Source organism: Galleria mellonella, unplaced genomic scaffold, assembly GCF_026898425.1.
Source record: "Galleria mellonella isolate WM207_F2 unplaced genomic scaffold, CSIRO_AGI_GalMel_v1 utg159, whole genome shotgun sequence".
Classification (NCBI taxonomy): Eukaryota; Metazoa; Arthropoda; class Insecta; order Lepidoptera; family Pyralidae; genus Galleria; species Galleria mellonella.
In genome coordinates this window covers 2,925,536-2,952,431 of record NW_026442004.1, presented here as the reverse complement: position 1 = coordinate 2,952,431, position 26,896 = coordinate 2,925,536, and the positions used below count along the sequence as shown (strand labels likewise).

Sequence of the window (26,896 nt, the reverse complement as noted above, 5' to 3'; positions counted from 1 at the left end):
TGAGAGCGCTGCTGTTTACGACCGCTTGTATTTTCAATGTTTATTTACAATTACGTCTTTACTAATATAAATTTTATCGCTTTTTAATATAATATAATATAATATTATAATAATATATAAATATATATAAATATATATATATATAAATATATAATACTTTTTATTCCAGTCAATCAAAATATCTTGTTTGGGGGGAAAACGATTGTTAGTAATGGAGACTTTCACCCTTTAAAAAATATAAATGCGAAAAGTTTGTTTGATGTTTTAAAGGCTTAACCAATTGTTGGAAAATACGGTATATACGTAGTATTTGGAATAGAAAGGTATATATGAGAATGATGTCTTTTTATTCCAGCCCATCAAAATGAATTCATCAGGAATTAACGTTTGATAGTAATGGAGAACCGAGAATCCCTTGGTTGAGTATATATAGCAATGGGGTTCTCAACTCCATTCGACCTCAATCGTGGTTTCCCCCCAAACTATCATGGTTAATTCCTGATGAATTCATCATGATGGACTAACTGGCCTGTTTTCGTTTTCATCTATCACCTTTCACTGGTGCTCCGCCAGCGCATCCCGTTAGCGCAGGTGGGGTTACCATACCATTGTCACCCATCAAAAAAAAAATATCTCGGTCTTGCTAAATAAAACATTTAGCATGACAGGAAAATATGAAAAAGGATTTGATTAAGAATTTCGATTTCGTTTTACCATTTTTATAAAAATGAATGCATGATTATTCCGATTTGAAAGATTATTATTTACGTTATCTCAAAACCCCTTTCCCCGTAAAAGGAGGATATTAATTTGATACTGCAACGCTGCTCAATTTCCGTATTGATGCATAGTATTCTTACTGGATGTGGAAATCCACTTCAGGATAAGATAATTTATATTAACTATTGAATAAATGAATACAAGCGTGCCCTACATTTTATTCACATCCATAGATTAATTGCAGGTTCTGAATTATTTATTGTTTTGAGGAAACAACCCAATCCTGTTTAATATTCCGGCAAAAGTGCAAATTAAAATATCGTCCCAAAATAAGTGAGCACTAGGGTGATTTTTGTTTGGATGAGTTTATAAATTCTCTCTTTTGTACTGTTTCTGTATTAGCTGTGTAGTTACTTATATTTTTAATCAAGATTTCCATTTTGTCTGTTTCTTGTGCCTTTCTTATGTAGTTAAGTCGTCGATTCCGAATTGATTTTCAATTTTTTTTTGCAATCAATAGAAATTACTTTCGTCTTGGGTCTCATAATAATTTATCGACAACTGAAGTTGCTTTTCTTTCTTAGCGGTAATAAATACTAGTTATTGCAAAAGAAATTTCTATTATAGACTTGTACATATCGGCTATCTAAATTTAATTATTAAATATCTCAATATTATTTTGAAACTTAGTTAATTTGACGTTTTGATTGACAAAATTTTTACACACATTGTTTTAAATCAAAACAAAACGCGTTTTTCCCAAATAAGGTCAACTTTTTTAAATTGAATCAGGAACTATTTTTTCTAATATAATATAAATATAGATACATATGTACATACTGCTTACAATTTAATATATGCCAATAAATAGAAATATATAAATAATATACATCAGCTGTAAATAAAAAAGTCCAGTAAAATTAAGCATCTTTACGAATCATTATTTAATATGTTTAGCATTATGTTTCATTTATTCTTTTAAATACGTTCATAATATTTTTTTTTTATTTATACTTATAATATAATTTCTTACATATACTGAGCAATAAATGTATATTACGATAATATTATTTACACGCATATAATTAAAAAAGTTTACTTGCTTTTAGTAAAGCATTTGTATGAACACTCTCTATTTATGTTGTATAAATAATCTAAGGTGTCTTTGTTCATCGTTATAATTTCTATTTTACATTAAAATTCAAGTAGCGTATAGCAAAATAGTAATGAAAAGATTGGAAGATGACATCTTGACACATGTTAAACAAATTAGCGGCATAATTAATGCTTCAGGATAGGCGAAGCAATCCGTCACCCCGTCACGGGCTTCACACCCCACGCCCTCTGTCGTGACTAATTGTTAAATTTTTAAACTTTCCTTTCTCGCGTGACTTAGTTATGAACACAGTGGAGTGTGATTTATAAGTAGATAGAACAGGGCGCCGCCCGGTTTCCCCGGATATTTTGGTTGAAGGGCTTTTGTTTTACATTTATTTTTCATACAACTTTGAATGGCAAACAAGCTACTCACCTGAGATGGGTCAGAGGTACCCAAGCAAATGACTTTTGTACAAAGTCTCCCTCTGGTAGATATTATTTTAGGTTTTACATTGTCAATGGTTAAAATCAAAGGACATCAGAGCTGGTTTTCACATAACAAACATTGCAAACAATTAGAAACGATAGGAAACCTTCGGATTCCATTGTCTATGGCTGCGAAATAGTCTCACTCTTTTTGTTAAGGATTATGACTCAGATAACGTTACCTGGCATCAAGCTTATAGTGTGTGGTGTATACTAATTCACACCAAACCACTTTGTCAAAGTTCAATCTGATGATAATTTAGTCGGAATTCGATGTAGAGTCGATAGTCTCGAAGGAAACCAGTCCCTATGCTAAAAATAAGTTATATGTTAAATTATAATACAATTTATAAATTAATATATAACTTACTTTCTTGTTAGTTTTGTTATCAAATAATTTTTCGTAATTATTTATTTAATCAATATTATTTGTCTCTATGTACTTATCATTATACATAAATGCTACACAGACAAGTCTGTGGCCCTTACAAATATTACATAAAGACTTTCCCCACAAAGAAACGACTTCAATGGTAAACTCAAATTCAAGTGGTAAAACTGATTTAAACATAATCAAACTACTGAATCGATTTTTATGACATTATTATAAGACTTATCTGAAAATATATCGTTTCAAACAAAAATAAAATTTTTCAAAACAATTTATAAATGATGGAGTAACAAACATAAAATGATGTCATCATTTTTAAATTTGGTATATTCGTACCAATGTGATGGCCAATGAACACATTCTAGTCACACGGACAAAGTCGTGGGTTAAAACTAATATATAAATAAAGAAAATTAAAAGATCCTTCCTTTTATATACGATCGCACATGATCTCAAATATAGAACAAGTTGATATTTTGAAGTGTTATTGGCATTTCTTGTTCATTTCGAAATCGATTAGTGCCAATCGTCTCTCCGGATATTAACTGAAAACGTTCTCTCTAAGGTGGAAAACAGGACTATAACGAAACCTGTACTCTGATATTTATTTTTCATATTTATTTATAAAAGCTACGCAAGATATTTAGTCAATGTTCAGCTTAAATAAATGAATTGAATGTACGACCTTTTTTATGTAAAATTATATGTATTGTTTGGCAAATTTATTTATCCTTTTCTGCATAATACAATTTGTGCACATGGCGAGCTGGATGCCATATGGCATTTTCTATCAGTTAACTATTAGGTAAAAACAAAAAAGCGTTTGAGGACAAAAGTGGTGAACGAAAAAATTTAATTTACCTACTTATATAAATTGACATATAATAAATATCATAGAGATATGAAGGAAGAGAAAGAGCTTTGTTTGTATTGGAACATTTGGTGTTCCATTATTGCGGCTACCCCCAATGGGAGACAGGAGTAACGGATATATGTAACAAATATACGGATATTTGCTAAATAAAAATAGACATTAGTATTTTTAGATCCTATTGTAAGCGGATATTATCCCTGAATCCCACATGAGAAGCTTGATTCTGGATTCTTATTGTATAATGGGGTAAATAGTTTTGATATTAGTGTCTTTTTCTAACACAGCGACCCGCTCCGGCTTTGAACAGGTACGTAAAAGAACTTTAATTATTTTTTAAATCATATACAGGCCATATTACTCATTAATAATTTAACTTTCTATATACATAAAAGTGTTTTGAAAATAGTTTATGTATTTTTGAGTTCATCCATTACAAAAACAAATTATTTCTCATTATAAAAAAAATAAATAAATAAACAGATAAAGGAAACACTAGGCGTCATGTCGTATAGGAAGATAAAGGATATGGCCTAGGATAGAGCTGGCTGAAGGAAGATGCATGAATTGGTTGCTCCGACAAGAGAAATCTCTTAAATGAAAAAAAAAAAATAAATAAATAAATTAGCTCTTACCGGCGACTTCGTCTGTATGACCGAGATATCTTCACTGACCGATATAAAAATTAATCTATACCCTACTCCATCCCATGTAGTATGTATTTACCAAATTTCATATTAATTAGTTAAGCAGTTAAAACGCTATGAGGTACAAACAAAAAAACTCACTTTCACATTTATAAAATTAGTAAGAATTATAATAGTTAAAATAATTGACTTTATTTAGCCAAGTTCACGGTTGCATTTGCAAGAAACTTAATGTAGTTACCTAGCGAAAGTTAGAGGTTGCATGCCACTGTCAATCGATACTGATCAGTTGTATGTAAACTGGCAACAAAGGTCGGGAACTGCGTGCTAGGTACCGGTTATGTGGTGCAATCGCATACAATATTGATTAGATGTCAACTTAATTGAGGGGCTCTTCATGTTTAGAGGCAACGGTTGTCTAACAACACAAGGAGGATGCCAGCTTGTTGATCATTCGATATTGTGCAAAGAACATGTTTCATCATCAACATCGTTACCATATCAGTCATTATCTGTCCTCTATTGAACATAAACTTTTCCTATAGACTGTCACGAGGAACGGGGCTGTTCTTTATGGCAGTTTACCATTGGGTAATTTTGCCAGTAGATGTCTAGCTTTGCAGGCAAGATGCCGACCGCAGTTTGACTTTTGGTGAAGTTTTAATAGGGACACTGTTGCTCATCACTCGACTATAAATTCCCTCAGTCGCCTCTTACGACAGTTAGATGAAAGTAAGGGATGGTCCATTTTATGCCGGGACCATACAGCGTGTTAGTATTGTCATACACTGCTGCCCATTATTCGACTATTAAATTCCCTTAGTCGCCTCTTACGACGCTTAGGTGAAAGGGAAGGATGACCCATTTTATGCCGGGACCCATACAGCGTGTTAGTATTGTCATACACTGCTGCCCATTATTCGACTATTAAATTCCCTTAGTCGCCTCTTACGACAATTAGGTAAAAGGAAAGGATGTTCCATTTTATGCCGGTACCCATACAGCGTGTTAGTATTGCCACACACCGCTGTCCATTATTCAATTTTTTTTTTTTTATACAACTTAGAATGGCAAACAAGCTGATGGCCCACCTGATGGAAAGTGGTAACCGTCGCCTATAGACATGAGCAGTACCATGGACATAATAGAGTATACTGTTTCGCACTTGATACCCCCCATGCGTTGCCATTCCTGAGGATTCAGGTGTTATTCCCTAAATTCCCTTAGTCACCTCTTACGACACCTTCGTAAAAGGAAGGGTTGATCTATTCTATGCTGGGACCACACGGCACAAAAGAATGTTTGATATTTATTATTTGATACATAATTTTAAATTTACAATTGGCTTTATAGGTAGGTTGCTACGAAACTTAGTTGTGAATCGGAATTGCATCTATATTGCTTACAAGCTTTTTACTCGCTACTTCGCACGCTTTCAGAAAATCACAAGGATTTCACAAATAGGAAAACCAATAAAATAGACCAGTTCTAGTTGGCGTATCAACATAAAACGTCTACCATTTTAAGTTAGATCTTCAAGAACACAACGGTGAAAATAGTATCCAATTTGGTGCAGTGGTTTTTACGTGATATCGAAGCAAACGTACAGATAGACAAAGAGGTAAACAAAATTTTTAAGATGTACTATTTTGACTGTATGTATTAAAATTAATAATACTTAAATATCTTTCACGTACGTCTGTACATGGGAGACGATGTCTATCGTCTAACATAATTTTATTATATTAATCTCGAGTTACTAATGATATGTAATAAGTCAGTGGTTTCATAATATATATTGCTTATATTAGTAAGCAATATATATATATATATATATATATATATATATATATATATATATATATATATATATATATATATATATATATATATATATATTACAAAAACCAAGAGGACTATATAATAACTATAATATTGTCAAGTTTCAGATAGTGAGAATGAAGTAATACAATGTGCCATCACTATCTTTTATATTGAATATGTTCTATTCTGACATCATACACAGTTAACGGAACAGAGTATCATATATAGAAAACATATAGATTTTTTTCTATTGAATTTAGTCAAGATTTTATTATATAAGGTGTTACCAAATTATCTGCATTCCCTGCTACAAGGCATAGTATTAGATATATACATTATAATAAAAAAAGTCTAAGTCTTTCATACTATGAAATTATTAAAAAAAAAAAAGATAAAATACTTAAATTTCTTCATTGCTTGTAAAACGTCCTCATAACTATACTTTTCTCTATCACGTTGTTGGTCGTGTTCACTCTGTCGGTTTTAGCGTAACGTTTTTAAAAAGGCACTTTTTACACAGGCTGAAAAATTTATATTCATTAAGGATATTTCTTTGCATTAAAAATTTTATGACATTTGAGACATGAAATTCTATCATTATCGTTACGTATATTCGCAATTTTTATATCCCGTTAAAGTGAATGCGGATAATTTGGTAATATTTTATATATATTTATAGTGTATAAGAAATATTTATCTTTCGTCTATTATAGTCACAAATAAATGTGCAATTATTCACATCCTTATCGCTTGTTTGTCTTGTCTGTATTACTTTTGTTCTTAGCAGGCGCATATATGTATATGCTTGTTCTTTTAACATATCTGCCTATGTTTAAACTAAATATAGGCGACGAATATTCGATAGGGACATTTTCACAACAAAATATATTTAATTCGTAAATATCTTCATAAACTAATACTAGTGGAGTAAATATTAGATATAATAATGACAGATTACAGATAAATTATTTATAAAAACTAGAACCTTCTACAAATCCACTTCAACTGTTACACTGTTTTGTCATTTTCTTTCAAATTGGAAATTTAGCGTAAAAGAAAGAGACAAAACAATTTAATTGCTAAGATAGGGTTATGAGATGTTTGATGTTTTATGGATAAGGGTATTAGAATCTAAGTATTATAAATACTTCAGTTTTTAGAGTAATTATTAATATTGTGTAATATGAACTCACCTATGCTCTGGCTGACCCATATGCCTAACATGTCAAGCTGTAGCAGACGGTGGTACAGCGCCGCACCTCTCGCGTGGTTCATGAACAAGTGGTAAAGGAAGGAACCACACCAAGGCGCCAGTGCACCCAGCAGGTGGCAAAGCGAGAGGAACCAGGAGCCTCCTCCGCCCCACGGCAGCAGGCCTGGTAGTACCGCCATCATGTACACTAGAGACACACCTGGAACAGAATTAAATAATGGTATAAATGGATAATTTAAAATTTATCGTAACAAATCAACTAAATTAGATATACTTAAGTTGGGAGCCTTGTGATTTGTAAAAGAGGGCTTCTAGACAAATGGTAAGCGAATCCGTCGATGGAATCGATATCGCTAGCGAGTCCATGAGTTGGAGTGAGACGTGCAGCGTTGCTATCTCATTCTATCTCACGGAGTCGGTGTAGATTCCATCGATGAATTCGCTTGTCACTTGCCTAGAGCCAGGTTATCTTAGTACCAAAACCAGTCTCTCACAAAGATTGTTTTAAATTGTTTAGAACAATAACTGTACGTTTCATTATGTTGTTATTTTGTAAGAGAAATAAATATATATTTACTTTACTTTATGTCATATAAAAAAATTGCGTACTTGTAAAATGTGAAAGTTTGTAAGGGGGTATGGATGGTTTCTTGTTATATTGTTAGTTTGTTATGTTTTCAGGTAATATTTACTGAACAGATTTGAATGAAATTTGGTACACGGATAAGTTACTTCCTAACTGTAAACATAGAATTTTATTATATCAACCGTTAACTGACAACTGCTGGACATAGGTTTTCCCTACAAGGTGGATGGTGTTGCCAATAGCTGCCACGCTTGGCAGGCGCGTTGGCATCCTCAAGCTTTGGTGATGTTCTAAGAGGGATGCTGCCTATCCCTTGATCATAAAATTTCCTTAGTCGTCTCTTACGACAACCATGGGACAGACAGGGATGGTCTATTCTATGCAGGGACCACGGCAAAACATAGACTACTTTATAATAATATAGTGATTTACGCGAGTGAAGCTGCGGGATACAGGTAGTAAATAACATTTTTCAAATATTGTACAGAAATAGGTTAGAGCCAAAGCACTTGGCTTCAGTTCTAACCTATTTTTTTAAAACGCTCTCTATTCCATGACGTGCGAGGACATGTCTATTGTTCAGATCCAATAATAGTCTTAGACATGTCGGCTGTGGAATTCTGAACCTATTTTGTATTATTGTCGACTTGAAGTCATAGTAATAGCTTTGTTAGTATATATAAATTCTTAAAGATACTAAAATATCATTATCTATGATCCCCGACGTTGATTCTATTAGAAGCGAGAGACAAAGAATACCATTTATTTATTTTATCTACATGTACAAAAATTGTGTTTCTTTCGCAAAGTAGCTGCGTTTAGATAGCGATGTTTCAATTTGAAGTATGACGTATAGCAGTGAATTTACGAGGTAAAAAAGGCAACGTAACACCACCATCCTTAAGAATAGTAACGCATGAGTGGTGGTACCATGGGTATCACAGAGTATTCTGTATGGTCCATGATGTCGATTACGTCTATAGGCGACGGTTATCGTTTTCCATCAGGTGGGCCGTCAGCTTGTTTACCATTCTCAGTTACATAAAAACATGACATTCTGTTATGGGCACAGCCACTATTAAATTATTTTTAAATATTTAATTTATTTCTTTAGATTTTTGTTGTAATGTTTTGTCTATAAAAATGAACCGGTTAGGGGAATACTAAAACTGAAGTAAAATAATAAAAAGCCGGTCAAGTGCGAGTCGGACTCGCGCAAAAAGGGTTCCGTACAAAATCATCAAGTTTATTTTTTTTGGGAAATAATTACAAATTTACGGTTTTCGATTTTTTTTCTTTACTTGTACTACATGACATTGCTTTTTGTCAAATTTCATGATTCTAGGTCAACGAGAAGTATTCTATAGGTTTTGATTCCCTTGGCGAATGTCAAAACACGCAATATAAATGGAACATAAACGGTCGTATCTTTTGATTGTGTCTTTTAGAAGCTTGAATTTTTCACTGCTTTAAGAGATTGCAGACCTGAGTATATGATATTAATTTCAACTTAATACACGCGATCCCAAGAAAAAGGGTCTTAAGGACGGACGAACGGACGAACGGGGACGGACGGACGGATGAACGGACAACGAAATAATACTATAAGGGTTCCGTTATTCCTTTGAAGGTACGGAACCCTAAAAACAAAGTTAGCCAGGGTAATAGATACTAGGTAGGTAAAAATTTTATTCACACAGCGACCATTTATTCATAGCTGAAAATGAATTCTCGTTACGTGAACCGGTATCTACGTGAGTTGTATACAAACTATCTCGTACAATGGCGGTAGAGTTTATGCCAGTATGGAATTTCTACGATTGTGGCACATCGATGATTTAAAATATATAATTTTTATTTAATTTCTTCGCGTTCAGCCCGTGACGCTGAATTATTACATAGCATTATTTGATAAAAGTTTTTTCGGTATGGTTTCTAAAATATATAATAAAATTCCAAAGGCAAGGAAATAGAGAATTTAAATGTCTTTAAGAAAAAAGTGAAAGAATATTTGACAGTCAATTGTTCTATATATTACATGGCTATTGTAATGATAATTTTTTTTATTTTGATTTGGTAGAATATGGAATAATGGACTCGTAAAAAATATTTTTATCTAATATATGTACCCATATTCATGCAATAAATTACTTGAATTTGAAATTTGAATTTAATGTTCACAATAGATAGCAGTACTTTATTGTTTTTTCCTATTAAGTGTTTCTTAGAAATGTACTAAACATTAGGTAACTGCGCTCTTAGTCCCCAAGATACAGGTCTGACCTAGTTTGGGGACTGATGGTAATGCACACTTTTCATAAAGCAACTTCATACAAGTTATATTATTATTCTGCTCTGTTTCTGTTATTTGTTTTTGACAATAAACGTATTTTAATTTTAATTTAATTTATAAAATAATATATTGGAACTATTATATTTTTAAACTTTAAGTACCCAGTTATACTGCCCTAAATCCTGGTATTAGAAATCAAATGTGAAAGTGATTTTTTTTTTGTAAATAAAATACAGCCCAAGTTACTTGCTGACAATGAAGCATTCTATAGATGAAAACATTTTTAAAATATGGTTATGTATTGTTTGAGTTTACAGATTAGATATCTTGATCCTTTCCACCAACTGCCATAATATTTGGTATACATATAGCATTTAGAACGGAATAGTGGTCAATAAAGAATAAATAAATAAATAAAAAAAAAAACGGAGAATAATAATTATAATAATGTGTTTCTTTCTAATCAGTATACTCTGTTATGTCCATGATACTGATCATGTCTATAGGCAACGTTTACCATTTTTAATCAGGTGGTTTGTCAGCTTGGTTACCAACCAACAACAAAAAACCAACATTCGAAATACAATGGATTTAGTTCCCCTGCTGAGATTTTTCTTAAGAGACTACAGTATGGGGTTTTTCAAACAGGGTATATTAATGTTTCTTCAGGGGACAACACGCACGTGACACCTCTAGTGTTGCAGGCCTCTATAGGCTACAGTAAGTTTACCATCACACGGGCCATATGCTTGTTTGCCACTTTCACGGTATAAAAAAAATACAAAATACCATAAAACACAAGCGTCTTATTGGTGAAGGATGTACCTGTAAGCTATTTTTTTCCCTGTAACAGAGACAGACTTTTATGTTATAATCTTGATGGTTATCAGAGATATTTGTCACCAGTTACAGTTCTGGAGAAATTAATACTCGACATGCCTAAATTTTGCTGAGTAAATTAGGTTTAGCGTACTAGTTTTGTATAAGTACATATATACTCGTCGCGTATTAGTTCTATATAAGTATATATATATATATACTCGTCATATATTTGAAACCATTACATACATGTTCAGTCCCAGACAATATAAATACTATTCTATCTAGAGCTCGCTAATATGAAGTATTTGAATCACATTATAGTCGGATATGTAATAGTATTATAAATATGAAATTTTGTTAAGGATATCCCATCCTTAACAAAATTTCATATTTATGGCAGTGAATTTACACGGTATAGAGGAATAACACTTGAATCCTCAGAAATGGCAACGCATGGGGGGTATCATGGTCGAAACAGTATACTCTGTTATGTCCACGGTACTGCTCATGTCTATATGCGACGGTTACCGTTTCCCATTAGGTGGGCCGTCAGCCATTCTAAGTTGCATAAAAAAAGATATGTTAAAATTTACCTTTTTTTTAATTACGATTCCACAAATTTGCTTGACATTTTGTACACTGATGTATCATATTTTAGGTTAATAATATAAGCTTTTTTATCCCAAGTTATGCGAGCAAAGCCACGCGGCGCAACTATATATTATTATGCTTAATGACACAAGGTGAGTAAAATTAAATATATATTTGTCTAACGGTGTATCAGGCTAATAGAGGCTCATGGGCTATTATGGGCTCACTCACGCAGCACGGAGACTATCGCACGCGACACAGCTTGTCGCTAGGGTGAATATGGCTTCACAGATTAGCTACTAGCGTGTTACTTCGTCTAATTATAAGTACAATAAGTATGGACAAGGCCATAGGAAATTGATGATCCTATTGTTAGAATAATAGTATTCGGAAAACAAGGTGATGGACGTGATTTAGAAGTTTTCTATGTCGGAGGGTAACTTTATTGATATAATTGAATTGTTGAGTAGAGTTAAATTATAGCTGATATAAAATTTATGTGGAATTGTAATTAAGAGAGCAGGATGATCTTTCAGAGGACATAAACACTAGATGACGTAGACAATTTTCTGCCTCTTGCCATATTACATAGATGATAAAAATTTATCCCCCCTAAAAACGACAATTCGTCACAATTGGCCAAATATACTTCGTTCTCTTTTAATTCTTCTTCATTGAAGGTTACATTTATTTATTTTTCCATAAAAAAATTATGTACAATTTAGAACCTTAAAGTTTTTTGTTATAAATTTTGTTTCAGAAAGTTCACATAATATTTCTCCATACCATACCATATATATGGTATACACTAGATATTTCTCATTACATCAGAGGAAAACTTTGTACAAAAGTCGTCAGCTTGGATCCCTCTGTTCAATTCGTATTTCTGCGGCGCAGCAGTTGTTTCCATGACTGTGATGCGGTTTAAATAAATGAATGAATGAATAAAATTACAAAGTACAAAGGCATAATACCTTAGTCTTCAGGAATGGCAAAGCACGAAGAGTATTATGGGAGCCAGTATACATTGTTCATGGTATTGTTATTGTTCATGTGTATAGACGATGATTACCAATTTTTATTAGGTGGGTTGTCAACTTGTTCGCTATTTTAAGTTGCATAGAAAACATAATAGTATACATTATGAGATTAAAAAAGAAGTAAAATTTCATAATATTTTTTTTTTTTTTTATACCACTGAGATGGCAAACAAGCAAGTAAAAATACTCACACTATACAAGTACACCTATTTTATATACTATTTTACTGAGCGTAAATTAAATTATTTTATATTTCGTCATTGAGATATAAAAGTCTCGGCCGTTTTAAGTGCCGCACGGATTACAAATATATATGGACATTTTATATTCTTTAATAGCCAGTCAAATTGCAGTATACGGGGGTCTAAAATTTTAGTACCTACTCAGGAATAGTAATGCATGGGTCACAGCGTATTCTATAAAGTTCATGGTGCTGTTCTTGCTTATAAGCGACGCTCAGGTACACCACATTCGAACAGTTGGGCCGTCAGTTTGTATGTTATGAAATGAAATCAGTTTATTTGCATTAAACAGTTTAAAATTATTACAAAAGCCACGTGGTACTATTGTTATTCTAACATACATTAAAAAAATCTAATCGCAATTGTTGTATGTGTTTAGTTTGTATGAAATAAAAAAGGTATGTATTTCTTCCATTTACTATGCGGTGTCGCGTAAAGACTATGATACTGAAAAGCTTCATTCTTCATCATAGACAGAAAATTTTATATTTTTTAAGTAGTTTCTACGTAATCGTAATTTACTATTTTCTTATTTACAATTTTTTACTCATAATTCATTACTAAGATAATTTTACTCTACATCTTATCAACCAGTTATTATTTTAAATTCTGAAATAAACGCAAAATAAATAATAAATCGTGTTTAGATTAATTCGATACAGTCAAAATTTAATTATTTATATTACCATTTGACGCCGAACTTTGACTTTATAAAATAAATTAAAATTAAAAGTGGTAAAACGAAACGCAATAGCTAATAGCATTCATTTAATTGTCAACGTCTCTTATCTCAAGTCAGAAAATTTTAAACAGTTAAGATAACATTAATTTCCATTCCTCTGAATGTTGTGAAAGGCAATGCCGTCTCTCGCCATTCCTAATTTTGCAATCGTCGACTAATGTTAACAATATAAACTTATCCAATCCAAGTTATTACCCGACTGTTTCGCTAAATTATCATGCCATTTCAACAACTAAACGTCGAGGGTTAATATAATTATAACTTAGTTGCAGTTTCTAGAAGACTAAGATCTGAAATAGTGTGAACAATAATTATTTTAATAGTTAATAATAAGTATGCATCTCTATGAAAATGCTTAGTTTATATTTTATTATGGCCATTATAATAATCTTCTTAAACAATTAACATGAACATCTCATGATTAACAATTTATTTATTATTCAAACGTAAAATTTTAATTTTGTTAAATATAATCTTGAGTATTATCCCAAATTAATACATATATTGAATGGTATATATATATATATATACCATTCAATATATGTATATATATATATATATATATATATATATATATATATATATATATATATATATATATATATATATATATATATAATAAAAAAAATAACAAAGAATTGCTACTATATAAAAAAATATATATCAGAACTATCAAACAAATTGTGTCTCTGATGTTACTGACTAGATATAAAATACTACGCCTACACTAAGCACCTACAATACCTACGAGTAAATTACTTACCAAGTAACTCATATATATGTAATCTGAGTTTAAAGAGATTATTATACAATAAGCAAATAAGTTAAATCCCTTTACGCCTACCGAACTAACTATTATATTTGTATTTGACAAAGTATCTCGTCCGATTTTAATGTAATTTTTAGATAGATTAACTTTTTAGGAAGGGTCTCTAATATATCCGTCCGTAAGTCAAGAGTTTTGTTACGAAATCTTTATACATATGCTTAACGTACTGGTTGTATATATATGTGCAAATTTGGGGCGCCTATCGATTGGTGAAGGGGTTGGAGAGCTAGCTGCATTATGGATGCGCTCGGTTGTTGTTTGCCCATTTACTCTCGGACGCCTTTGGATTAAACAGATACTGCCAACCTACATTAAACACGTAAATATTAAATAACCAGGAACGGTACAATTTATGTTTTTAAGACAAAACATAAATTATATAAGCTGCTACTATACTGTAAAAGGGAAATTAAATGATATTGATCAATAAAAATAGGATAAATGGTTCCAGAAATACTTATCAAAAACAGGGACATTATTATTGTATGAAAGAACAAGCCCGGTGTTACGACTTACAAGGGTTTCGATGTGAAAGCTGCTTAAACGTTCTTTTATGTAACCAAGTCATATGCAATTAATTATTTTGAATGACGAGGGAATTGTTCCCCATTGTCGCTTTGAAGTTAAATCTCGAAACAATGCCGCAGGGCATTTCATTCTCTTAGGTATTGTTTACATATCGATTGGTAGAGGGAGACAGAGGACGACGAAGGCGTTGTACCTAGGTTACATTCATAGGCATGAAGTTCGGGCCATGATAGGGTTAATCCTTAATAATAAATTGAATTGGCAATGTTTCCGGTAAAATTTTCGAAATTATTGCTTATCTAAAATGGATTTATAGGTATTACGTAATCTGTGCATATTTACTAATTACTTTTTAGAATATTTAGGTTGTATTTGGTGCAATTCTTTCAAGTCGCTTTTATAAGACAAAGTTTGTTGCGTGGGCAGATTTTACAAGCCACGAAGTAATGTTTCCAGTCAAGATTTCCATTCCATGCTGGATGCCATAATCTCACCTCTGCTCGATATTTATACGATTACGTGACTCTTATTTAAATTGTTCAGCGTATTTCTGTGCGCTGAAAAAAAAAATACAAAAAGGTTAGCCCTTTTCATTTGTAGACTTTTATCAACTTGATTTCTGTTAGAAGAGAATTTTTCTTTGAGTGAAGATCTTTTATCAACCTAAATATTTCAAATATTAAGTTCAATAGTAAGTTTGTTTATGCGGTTTATTAAAAGCTAAAAGTAATTATATAATATATTAATGGTAGCCGTTAAAATATTTGTTTTATTTATAAACTGGTTTAGTCTAATGCACCACCACCACTGGTAGAGAATGACATCAGGTATTACGTCCGACCCGTATACATATTTTAATGTATGCAAAAGAATAAATGAATAATAACAACAGTTTCATGAACATCACATCACAAGTTACCATTCTTGGGCAGTAACGTGTTTAGATAAGTGTTAAGGTAAGGATTTGAAGGGTCCGACCATATCGTACCCTTCAAATCAACCGCAGCTATGCGAGCAGAGTTGCTTGGCGGCAGACACATGAGAGGTCAGAGAACTCTAAAGTTAATTTATGGTATATATTATATTTTACAGTCGTTAAACCTCTTTTTTTTTCATTATTGTCATGATAAGAATCCATTAACGTCCAAAGTTCGGCGCGGATTTCTTCTTTTAAAGGAGAAGGATATAAACCTATTTTTTTTTTATGCGTGAAAATGGCATGGTTACCCCGCCTGCGCTATCGGTATACATTAGCGGGGTACCAGTGAGCGGTGATAGGTGAGGATGAAAAGGCAGGTCAGTTAGTCCATTGTGACGAATTCAGTGATAAATTGGTCACGATAGTTTCCAGAGGGAACCACGAGGAGGTCGACCTGATAGGGTATATTGATAACAATGGGGACTAAACTCCTCATTACTAACAATCCCTTCCTCCCAATATAAGCCTATTATTACCATGCTGGACAATTGTCTCGGTATACGGTTATTTAGTTTAGAAGTTTACTTCTCTACCAATACGTCATGTATTGAGATTAAGTTCTTTGGTCGATTCTTACGACAATCAGGGATGAAAAGGAATAAGATACTTTGTATTTTATTACACTGTATTTGAGGAAGTTGGTGTGAAAACATATAAATTTATGTACTTTCAAGGAGAAGTGAAGAGAATATATTGCCGTTGATACCGATACAGGTTGCTCTTTTTTTTTCAGAATTTTATTTTATTTTATTTTTTGGTAATATTAAAAAAAATTGTAGGAATTTTTTTTTTGAGATTCCATTTTGAAATACTACCACCAGTTTTAAGAAATTGGTTACGTTAATCAACATACTCTATGGTAATATAGTTTACGTTAGAAATATTTACAATCACTGGGTGTAGTGTGTACATAAATAGTATAGTGTAGTTAAATCATATAATTAATTTATTGTAATATACCACGCTCTGCAATATTCCAGTATCATCGTCTTAAATGTATTTGTCAAATTTTACACTAAAAATGTTTATTTATATAGAAAAAAACACCGTTGCTACTTTTAAAATAGGACCTATTCTTAATTTATCTCACTCAATCTATGTGTATTAATTTTTTTGTACAATGATAATATTATATAAAGAGGTTGATAACCTACACACCATTGTTTTAGCCATAAATCCATAACTTATATATTCATCGTCATAATATATTTATTTTTCACTGAAGATTCTTCATACCTCCCAATCCACTCTATTGCCAAAAACATCTAAGCTGTCGGGGATTGGGGACTCTTTTTTATGTCTGTCATAGGACATTTTCCTTTTAGCTACTGCACTTGGCAGACAGTTTGGCAATTCTATGTTGCTTTAATAACCGTTATACAACATCCACGGGAAGAGACGGAATGGTCTCTCCTCATGGCCTGTTCTATTGTGTTTTGGTAATGTACTCTGGAGACAAAACCAACAAAAACAAAGGATTGGTATAATTCACTGTTTGCGTTGTGACTTCCTAGTGGAATATTTCTTATCTAGTTGCTGTAAAGAATTAAAATAAGCTAATAATATTATATAAACAAAGGATTGCCTAAATTGTAGTTGATTGATGAAAAACTTATTGATAATAAACCTACTTTGTAATGTCTATAGAATTCAAAAAACTGCAAAACGAATCAAATTCGCAAAATTGTACATTTCAATATTCTAACATGTTGGAAATAATTACAAAAAATGTAGATTGTATTTAGATAAATAAATAGATAAACGTTTTATTTGTGTCTTCAGCCTACGCATAAAAACAAAAATAAAAATATATTATACAAATACAAAAACATATGATACAAAATTAAAATAAATACAAAAATATCACTAATATCATAGTTTCAATGAATAATATCTAATGTAGATCGAGCAGAATGAACTATATTTATTTATATAAAGAAAGTATGGTATATATTTCATTTTATTTAATATTATATATGAAAGTATATATATTTTGAAATTATTGATAACTGTTTAAGAGTTGTAGTTAAAAACATAAATTGAAGTATAAGTTTTTTATAAGAACTTATTTAATATATTTATCATTAAACACTGTAAAAAATGTAAATTAAAAATACGAGTATACAATTGTGATAGGGATGAGCAGCTGCGTCCTAAGCCTAACTGCTTCATTTACTTTGGTTCTTTTGCGGATATTCTCATTTCCAATTTTATCACGTAAAAAAACTCTGAGTATAGCTCTCTTTATAGCTGTGTAATTTGATGCTTTTACATACGAGCAACCGTGTAAGACCATGTTTCGATCCCATAAGTCATCATTGTAACAAAGCGCTGATTCGTCTTCAAACTTTATGATATTTTTGATGAAAATAAACATTTAATCTATACCATAATTGTTTTGCGAAACTATCAAATTCAATTTATAATTTTGTAGATAAGTTTAAGGGATGGCACCTTCAAATCGATCCTCAATACGACAAAACTTAGTAGGTGCCTGTTTGCCTTTTGTTATCAAATGGATGCTTTATTTTGTAGACTCTACACTAAATACATAAAAAAAATGATTATAGCACATTCAGAAACATCAATTTACTTACAATAAATAGTAATTATCAAAGTATCTAAACGTATTCAGTAGTCGGTGAACACTTATTAATCGTGTAGGCGGGCATAAGCCTCACCATTAGTCATGCGGACATACCCAATCGATGAATTGATAATGATGTATAGATTGCCTATAATGCGATCAGTACAGTTAAAATAGAGATTAACTAGTTATATATAACGCTTAGCTTGTAAATTTGTCCATTTATATATTCTTTTACAAAATATATCTTAAATATAATTGCACTTCATTGTATTTATTTCGTCTTGATTTTTACTCAGTAACTATTAAAACTGTATCAAAAATGTTATGTAAAATGCATAATATAAATATTTATTTAATATGGTATATTAACCTACATACAATATTAGATTATATAGATAGAGTAACGAATTTAAAAAACGGGTTAACTTTTTTCAGCTAATTGTTAAATTAGTTCATTTGTTTTTTTTTATTAATGTACTGTATGCTTATGTACACGATGTATATTTAATTAATAAATAAAATGAGTTTTTGCACATTAAAATTAAATTAAGACAAAGTAAATATAAGAGTTATAAAGGAATTACTCATAACTATTTATCACGCAAAATTGTATGAAAAAGTTGACCTGCTTTTCTCGGAGCATTTGTATAGAGACACTATATAATCTAAGCCTTCAATAAATGCTCACTGCCTGCTATTCGACATTTATTATACTAAATAGCACCATGGTTACTATAAAATACAATGTTACGCACGTCACCCCTTATTTAATTCCATTTCTGAATTTCTAATTTCACTGCCATTTCCTACCCTGCAAACCGAAACAGTCATGCAAGCACAGCTGTTTGGCGCCACAAGTCTGTGGATATTTTACTGAACTACGTGTTATTTTATTATTTCTACTAATATACAATAATAGTAGTCAATCCTCCAATGTTAGCTGTTGCTCAAATTGTAATAATAGCGGAATTAAATAAAATAATCTAATACTGTTTCTTAAATACAAAGCATACTGTGGTTGCCTCTAATTTTGTTTTTTGTACAACTTAGAATGACAAACAAGCTGAAGATACACCTGATGGAAAGTGGTAACCGTCGCCTATAGACATGAGCAGTACCATGGACATAACATAGTATACTGTTTCGCCCATGATACCCCCCATGCGTTGCCATTTCTGAGGACTCAGGTGTTATTCCTCTGTACCCAGTAAATTCACTAAATGTAAGAATAGTCAGTCCTTATTCACTAGTGTATTGTATTAAAATGTTTCGCTGTATCTTTATTTATTTATTCATTAGTACATATATGTGTACACGGCGGACTTAATGCTAAAAGCATTATCTCCCAGTCAACCATAGGGAAGTGTCAGAATACTTGAATGCGGTACTAGTAATTATTGATATACATACATGCCAAATTTACATATATAAACAAATAAATATATATATAAATAACAAATTTAACTTATACATATATAAAATACATATAGTATTTTTATTATTATATTATTTTGAACACGAAATTGAGAATAATATAAAGTACTATCTTATGTTGGCGATACTATAAATAAATATATAAATAATACCTAATCGACTAACCAGTATGAAGTCTGTGTCTGTGTTTCAGAGGTATTCATGTAAAAGACTTGTACGAAGCCTGTGGTGGAATAGGAAGTTATTTATTAAGTAAAATGTTTTTGTAAACCTAATATTAGAAACGCTCTCGAATGTTATTCTTTGCGTGACATACTAAATAGAGAACATTAATTTTGCACTAAGGTCAGCTTATGGCAAACTTAATCGGCCTCTGTCGAGGTGGGCCCGGGTTTATCCATCCGTTTGTTTATTGACCTAGGCGGACCCAAATAGTCTGCTTGTATTAGCCTTAGGGCTGTTACCGCATCCCTTTACTTGCCGTTTCACCCAACTAGCTAAACATCAAAAGATTTCCAGTAAGGATTTACAAATATATAATATATATGTTATACTATGTATCTTGTATAAATATATACTATAGAGACCGCATATAGACATGGGTTGTCGGTGTATTCTATCTACACTTTTCAAATTATTATGATCCTATTTTTGGTATACATTTTTAAAGTGAATTATTACAGAATCTATATGGAGCTCAAAACATTATGATTTTTATTATTTTATGAATTTACTGGATTGATTTAAATAAAAATTGGCAAACTATAAAACTTATAATAAATTACAATTTAATCACACACATGTATAAAGTTTTTATATTATTTACTAGCGATCCGGTCTGGCGTAATAAAATCATACATAAATAGCTATTATTGAGTTTTATCTGTAGGTGTATGGTTTCTACCCTTAAACATTTTATAGTTTTCTTTCAGCTTTTCAAAGGTTGACTGAAAAAGATGGGCTAAGTCTGCCATTGTTTTTTAAATCTTTTTATGTGTCCAATATAAATTATGTACAATAAAAATTTTACAATACAATACTTGGATGGCAACATTAATTTATTTCAGAATGTTCAAAAAATTTGTGACAATATTTCCATAGTGTAGAAGTAAGTATTAGTAGAAATTCGTGGGCAATAACTGCTATTAAACTTGGGTAAAGGTATGGAGGGAAATGTTATACTTGTGTCTGTATGTAATATGAACGTTTCCGAATAATGTAATTTACTTATGAAGGTATTTCGCCATGGTTTCGGATCCTTACTCCAAACCCTTACTAATATTATAAATGTGAAAGTGAGTTTGTTTGTTACCTATTAGTGTCTTAATGATTTAACCAATTATTATAAAATTTGGTATATACGTACTATATATGTATAAATGTAGCATAGAGAAAGTTATAAGCTATTTTTTTAATGGCCAATCCAGATTATGCGGATAAAGTCGCAACTAAAAGCTAGTGAATGTATAAGTATATGTATATTAGATTATAATTAAAGTTTGTATCACAATTATGCAGTTTTAACCCAACACAATATATTTGGGGAGAAAGGGATTGTTAGTAATGGAGACTGAGAATCCCATTGCTAGCAATATACCCAACCAGGTCGAGCTCCTCGCAGTTCTTCCTGGAAACAATCATAGTTAATTCCTGATGATTTCATCGTGATAGGCAAACTGGCTTGTTTTCATTCTCATCTATCACCCTTCACTGGTGCTCCGCCAGCGTATCCTGTTAGCGCAGGCGGGGTAATCATACCCATTTTTACCCATCAAAAAAAAAAACCCAACACAATATTGCAAAGTTCATTTACACAATGTCAAAGTCTACATACATCATTCATCCCTAGGAAGAGTTATAGATTATTATGTCGGCAATGCGTAACATACCTGGTATTAAGCATATATAATATAAGCATCCATAGACTAGAGTGATAAAAAAAAATTGTCCATTAGTTGTCGTCAAGATGCCAACTACGACAATATACTAGTGCAAAAATATATAAATTCTAAATAAAACTATCTGTGGTAGCATTAGGCTCATCTTTCTATAGCTCAATAGACAATTCCCCAGCTCTCAATAGACAATTGAAGAAATTCGATTGATTTCGTAAATATAGATAGTGAGGTTTCTCATGTATTCTGTTGCCATTATGTTCTTTCCCAATTTTCTGTCAGATCGTTTGGATACGAATGTTCCATATTGGATGTTCACCGTATTCCTTTCCATGCTGGCTTATTGTACTGGTATATATTTGAAAACGAATAAATTGTTTACCAGTTGCCACTTTATTATATTTATTTACTAAAGAATATAGTTTGAATTAAAAAAATATTTTGGGGGGCGGTAAAATTACTTGTTTCTACTTTATCGTTTCCTTACCTACTACGGGCAAAGACTGTCTTTTTCCAAATATTCAACTGTACTATTGAATAGTATCATAAATAGTATCTACTATTACATAGTAGTAGTATCCTACTAATATGTGTTATAAATATATTACAATTTTTTTTTAAATTATGTAAGTTAATGACTCTCAAACACGCTCCGTTTGATTTGAAATGAAATTGGCGTAGTATTGATTTGAAATAAAAAAAATATGGCTATCCATAGATAGTCTATATACTTTTTTTAATAAAGAAACAGTCTCTGCATACCTTTACTTCTTGGGTAATGGTATGTGGAATATATGTACGAATATGTGGAACTCCCCATAATACAGGATTACCTACTCCAAACCCCATAGATTGAGATAACAGTAACCCATCCTCAATCCCCCTGGATCAACACATATCCTACGTTATTTTTTATCCTAATCCACACAGGCAAAGCCATGGATTATCGCGAGTTTAATTGTTAAATGTAAAGAGGATAAGTGGTTTTGTTGTTATATTTTTATAGAGTGCAGCATTCAACAAAGTAATGTTCTGACCCACTGTTCAATAATGGGTTACTAATGACGTACGCGAGTTTTTTTAAAACCTTTCACTTGATTGACTGCCTATTTTTATCAGATTCTACTATATGGCATATTATGCCATAAAGATATATGATAATTTTTATATTAATGTTTGTAATTTCTGTTTTATAATATAATTTGAATGAAATCTCTAATAAGTATATCTACCTAAATAAAAATTGCCCGATATTAAGTTTTTATAGTATTATTTCAGCCCTTATCTATCTACTGCTGAAGGTAAAGGGTTTCCCAATTTATGCCGGAACCATACGGCATAGAATGACCAAGTTTTTTATATTATTCTAGCTAAAATTTTTCTTACATGGAGTATTCTCACTTGTAGCATAAAACAGCTCACCGGGTTGTCTACCAGGATTTCATCACCTACGGTTTAAGAAGACTAATTAAAGGCGAGTCACTTGTAGCTTAAAGCTACAAGTCTGAAATTCGCTGAGTCTAGAACAGTGTTACGTAGCTATCGTCATAGGCGTATTAAGAAAGGCTGAGTGGGCCAGAATTGGCACAGAATTGTATGGTGCTCACTCTAGGATGCAAAAGAAAATTTTAACCATATTTGACAATACAAACACATTATATGTGCCTTTTTAAGAGGCCAGGCCTCTATGGAAAATAATTTTAAATACGCTAATGGCTGTCATTAATCAAAAAGATGAGATATATCTTTCTTTGTTAATAAATTAAATATAATATAATAATAAATAAAAAAAATTGTCCTTTTTCTTCTAAAATCAATAAATATATATAAACGCCTGATGTTTATTGGTATGATTATTTAGTTTACTTAGGTGCAAATTTTTTTGCCATTATGATGTACCCGGGGTCTTGATAATCCATCCCCTGGTGTTAGGATAGTATACTGCTTAATATTTAATGCGTAATTGTTAGTACTTTCATCAATACAGTTAGATAAGTCATTGACAGTAATGCTGTCACCATAACCAGAAAGCTGTTTGACTATTTTTCAATTGACGATAACCCTGCTTTCGTTATTTGTTTACTTTCCACAGGCGGGATACCAGTGAGAGATGATAAATAAGGAAGAGGTTAGGTCAGTTCAGTTGATCCATTAATATTCATCAAGCTGACCACTGTAGTTTCCATGGAGGATGATCTAACAGAGTGTATTACAACTAAAAGGGACTGCTAGTCCCTGTGACTAAGATTACTTTCCAGCCAGTGCTTAATTTTGTTAAATACAAGATAAAACAGGTATTTTAAATTTTAAAATTTAAAAAAGAAATTGAAATTGGAACCTTTGGAAGAGACATTGAGATTGATTGTAATTGCAACTAGTCACGAACTTTTTATTATCATGATGGTAAAAAGCCATCTTAAGGCTTTAAATGAATTTTATTTGCATGCTTCTATTGTTTAATTTGTCTATCACATTATAATTATATAGCTATAATTATTAGGCCATCCATTGTTGCTTCTTTACTTTGCTACTTGTAACTAAGATTTTTTTGTATATATGTAACTTATGTAATCTGTATCATTCTTTCTGGGCAACAATAAAGGGGCTTTCTTTCATTCATTCATGCTTTATGAATAGAAATCAAGAACTCTAATCATTTCTCTCTTTTATATATTAAGTACTGTAAACTCGTAATAGTCCAACAACACTATTTTATAGTAAAATCAAAAACTTGATAAAAAATAAATTAATTATTGCACTTAAGAGGTTAATGGTCCAATACTCCATAGAGTAAAAAAAATGTGTACGAATTGTCCTATATTAAGTAAATTTTACTGGTTCTTTTAATTTCAGATTTTCTGGGTTATAGAATTATGCAATATTTTTTTTTTATATATAAATAATAGATACCTTTACAACAGGTCGTAACAAAGAATTATAATCACTGAGAAAAGTAAAAAGCATGTTACAATCTGCAGGCCTATTGCCGTGATTATAACTTTATATGTCTCTTAGCTTTTGGCATTTTTGCGAGAATATAATTTACCATTACAAATATATCGTTATAATTACATAATTGTATATTATTAATTACCATGTGTAAGTATATTGATGGTCTCGTTGTGGAAGTAAAAGAGGCTGGCGACACATCCACCCCATCCCTGCAGCGGGCGGTAGCCGGTCAGCACGTACGGATTGAACTGTAAGTGCTGCGGCATGTCGCGCCAGTGCAGCAGCTCAACGCCGTTGCCGCCGCCACCGCCGCTTCCACCGCCGCTACACCCACCCACCGACTTCTCGACCATTTCTCCATTCTTCCCTTCGATTATTTCAGACTCACTCGCATTTAAATCGGAACGTTCCCGTCCCTCATTATCACAGATACGCTCTAACGACTTTTTCCTCTTTTTAGGTCCTTTACCGTTCACTTCTTGAATTGACATATCGAACATATTTGTACATGGATCAGGTACGCTCTGAACGTCCCTCATAATAGTGTGCTAGCGATTTCGCGGCACGTAAGAGTGGGAGGCTGCGGCGCGGTGCTCTCCGATGGGGGGTTCTTTGCCCGCATGGCCGACAGGCTTCGGTCAGATTTGTACAAATATCACAGCTACAGCATTGACTGGGGCAGCGGTACAAGTGCGACAGTTCGGTTAGCAGGTTTTCTGTTAGAGTTGTCGGTGCTGGTGTGTGTGAATACCGCCGCGCGGCCCGCTCCAGCGATGCGGCGTCGGAGCGCGGCTGAACAGGGCTTGGGCGGCGGGCCGCGAGAGCGCGCGACTGGCCGGCTGGCCGGGTGCCGCCGCGCGCCCCGGCTGCTTTGCGCACCCTTCGCCCCTAGCCCCGCAGATTTGCGCACTGCGCAAACCCGATCAGCTGATTCCCGCCAGAAGGTCGGAACGAACCCTCGCTTACAATCACACACTTTCACTCCTCAATAAACGTATTTTAGCCGTAATGAAAGTCTCTTGCATGAATTTCAATATTATTTTAGACCTCTCACTAGCTGTGACTGTTATTTATTCGGCGTTTATTTTACCATGAAAATAAATTGAAGAGAAGAAAATAATAATATTATAATATTTTCATTATTGTATATAGTAACGTGATATTAACACCATCTAGGGGTTTTCTGGTAAACAAGACCACCATTGTATGAATAGGAGCCGAACGCCGATAAAACATTACCGATTTCAGTAAAATCCGTATTGTAAGGTATTATACCTATTTTCTTTTAAAGTAATAAATTGACAAATAGACTGACGGCCTTCTATTTCGACTCTTTATATGCAATAATTTAGATAAAGATTTCAATGCAATTCAATTATTATTGTAACGTAGAATTATTACATGTTATCTTATCATATTATATATCTATATGTATTTTTTAAATTCAATAACACGGGCCTGGGGTATTTATTTATTTATTTAACATTTATTATTAATCAGTATAAATCATTTTTGAATATTTATCAAATATACTAATATGCTTATGATTAATATTCCCCGTGTTATGTTATTCGAGGAACATAATTATACCATAGATACGATAGTAGCTTATATATATTATCTGTGGCATAGTGCTTGATACACTTTTTTGTTCAATAGAAAAATTAAACACAAAAAAAATATATAGTGTTACTAATAAATGTGAAAGTTTATGAAGATATTCGGATATTACATAAGGTTTTGAATGTTTTGTAAGTACATTATATATATTTTTTTTTATCCTAGTTCACACGGGGAAAGCCGCGGATTACAATTAGTTATATACCTGTCTGTATAATTACAAGTGCTAATGTTAACAGTGTTAGATAAATAAAATGTCAGAATTCAGAAACTAGAATAATGAACAATATAGTGGAGGCTCTTTTAAGACTGCCATAAAGTCCAAACTTCATAATATTTAGGTCTGATAAGCAAACAGTGTTATCTTATACTCACATAGATCACAGAATACCTAGGCTAATTTAGTTCAGTGCACTCTAACATTTGATAGTTTGCAGGCATTTAGAAAGACTTGAATAATTATTATTTTTGTTAGATTCAAAAAGTGTTAATACGTACAAATA

At 32.1% G+C, this 26,896-nt stretch overlaps 1 protein-coding gene across 1 annotated transcript in view; it reads right to left on the bottom strand.

Annotated features, from left to right (window-relative positions):
* Window positions 1-25,608, bottom strand: part of LOC128200151 (progestin and adipoQ receptor family member 4) — a 91,230-nt gene extending 65,622 nt beyond the window's left edge. Inside the window, exons 1-2 of the mRNA XM_052892581.1 lie at window positions 24,916-25,608; window positions 7,231-7,449 (exon numbers count right to left, since the gene is read on the bottom strand). Of these exons, the coding sequence (XP_052748541.1) occupies window positions 7,231-7,449; window positions 24,916-25,312 (616 nt within the window). The 5' untranslated portion in view covers window positions 25,313-25,608. The remainder of the gene's footprint in view (window positions 1-7,230; window positions 7,450-24,915) is intronic.
* Window positions 25,609-26,896: the final 1,288 nt, after the last annotated feature.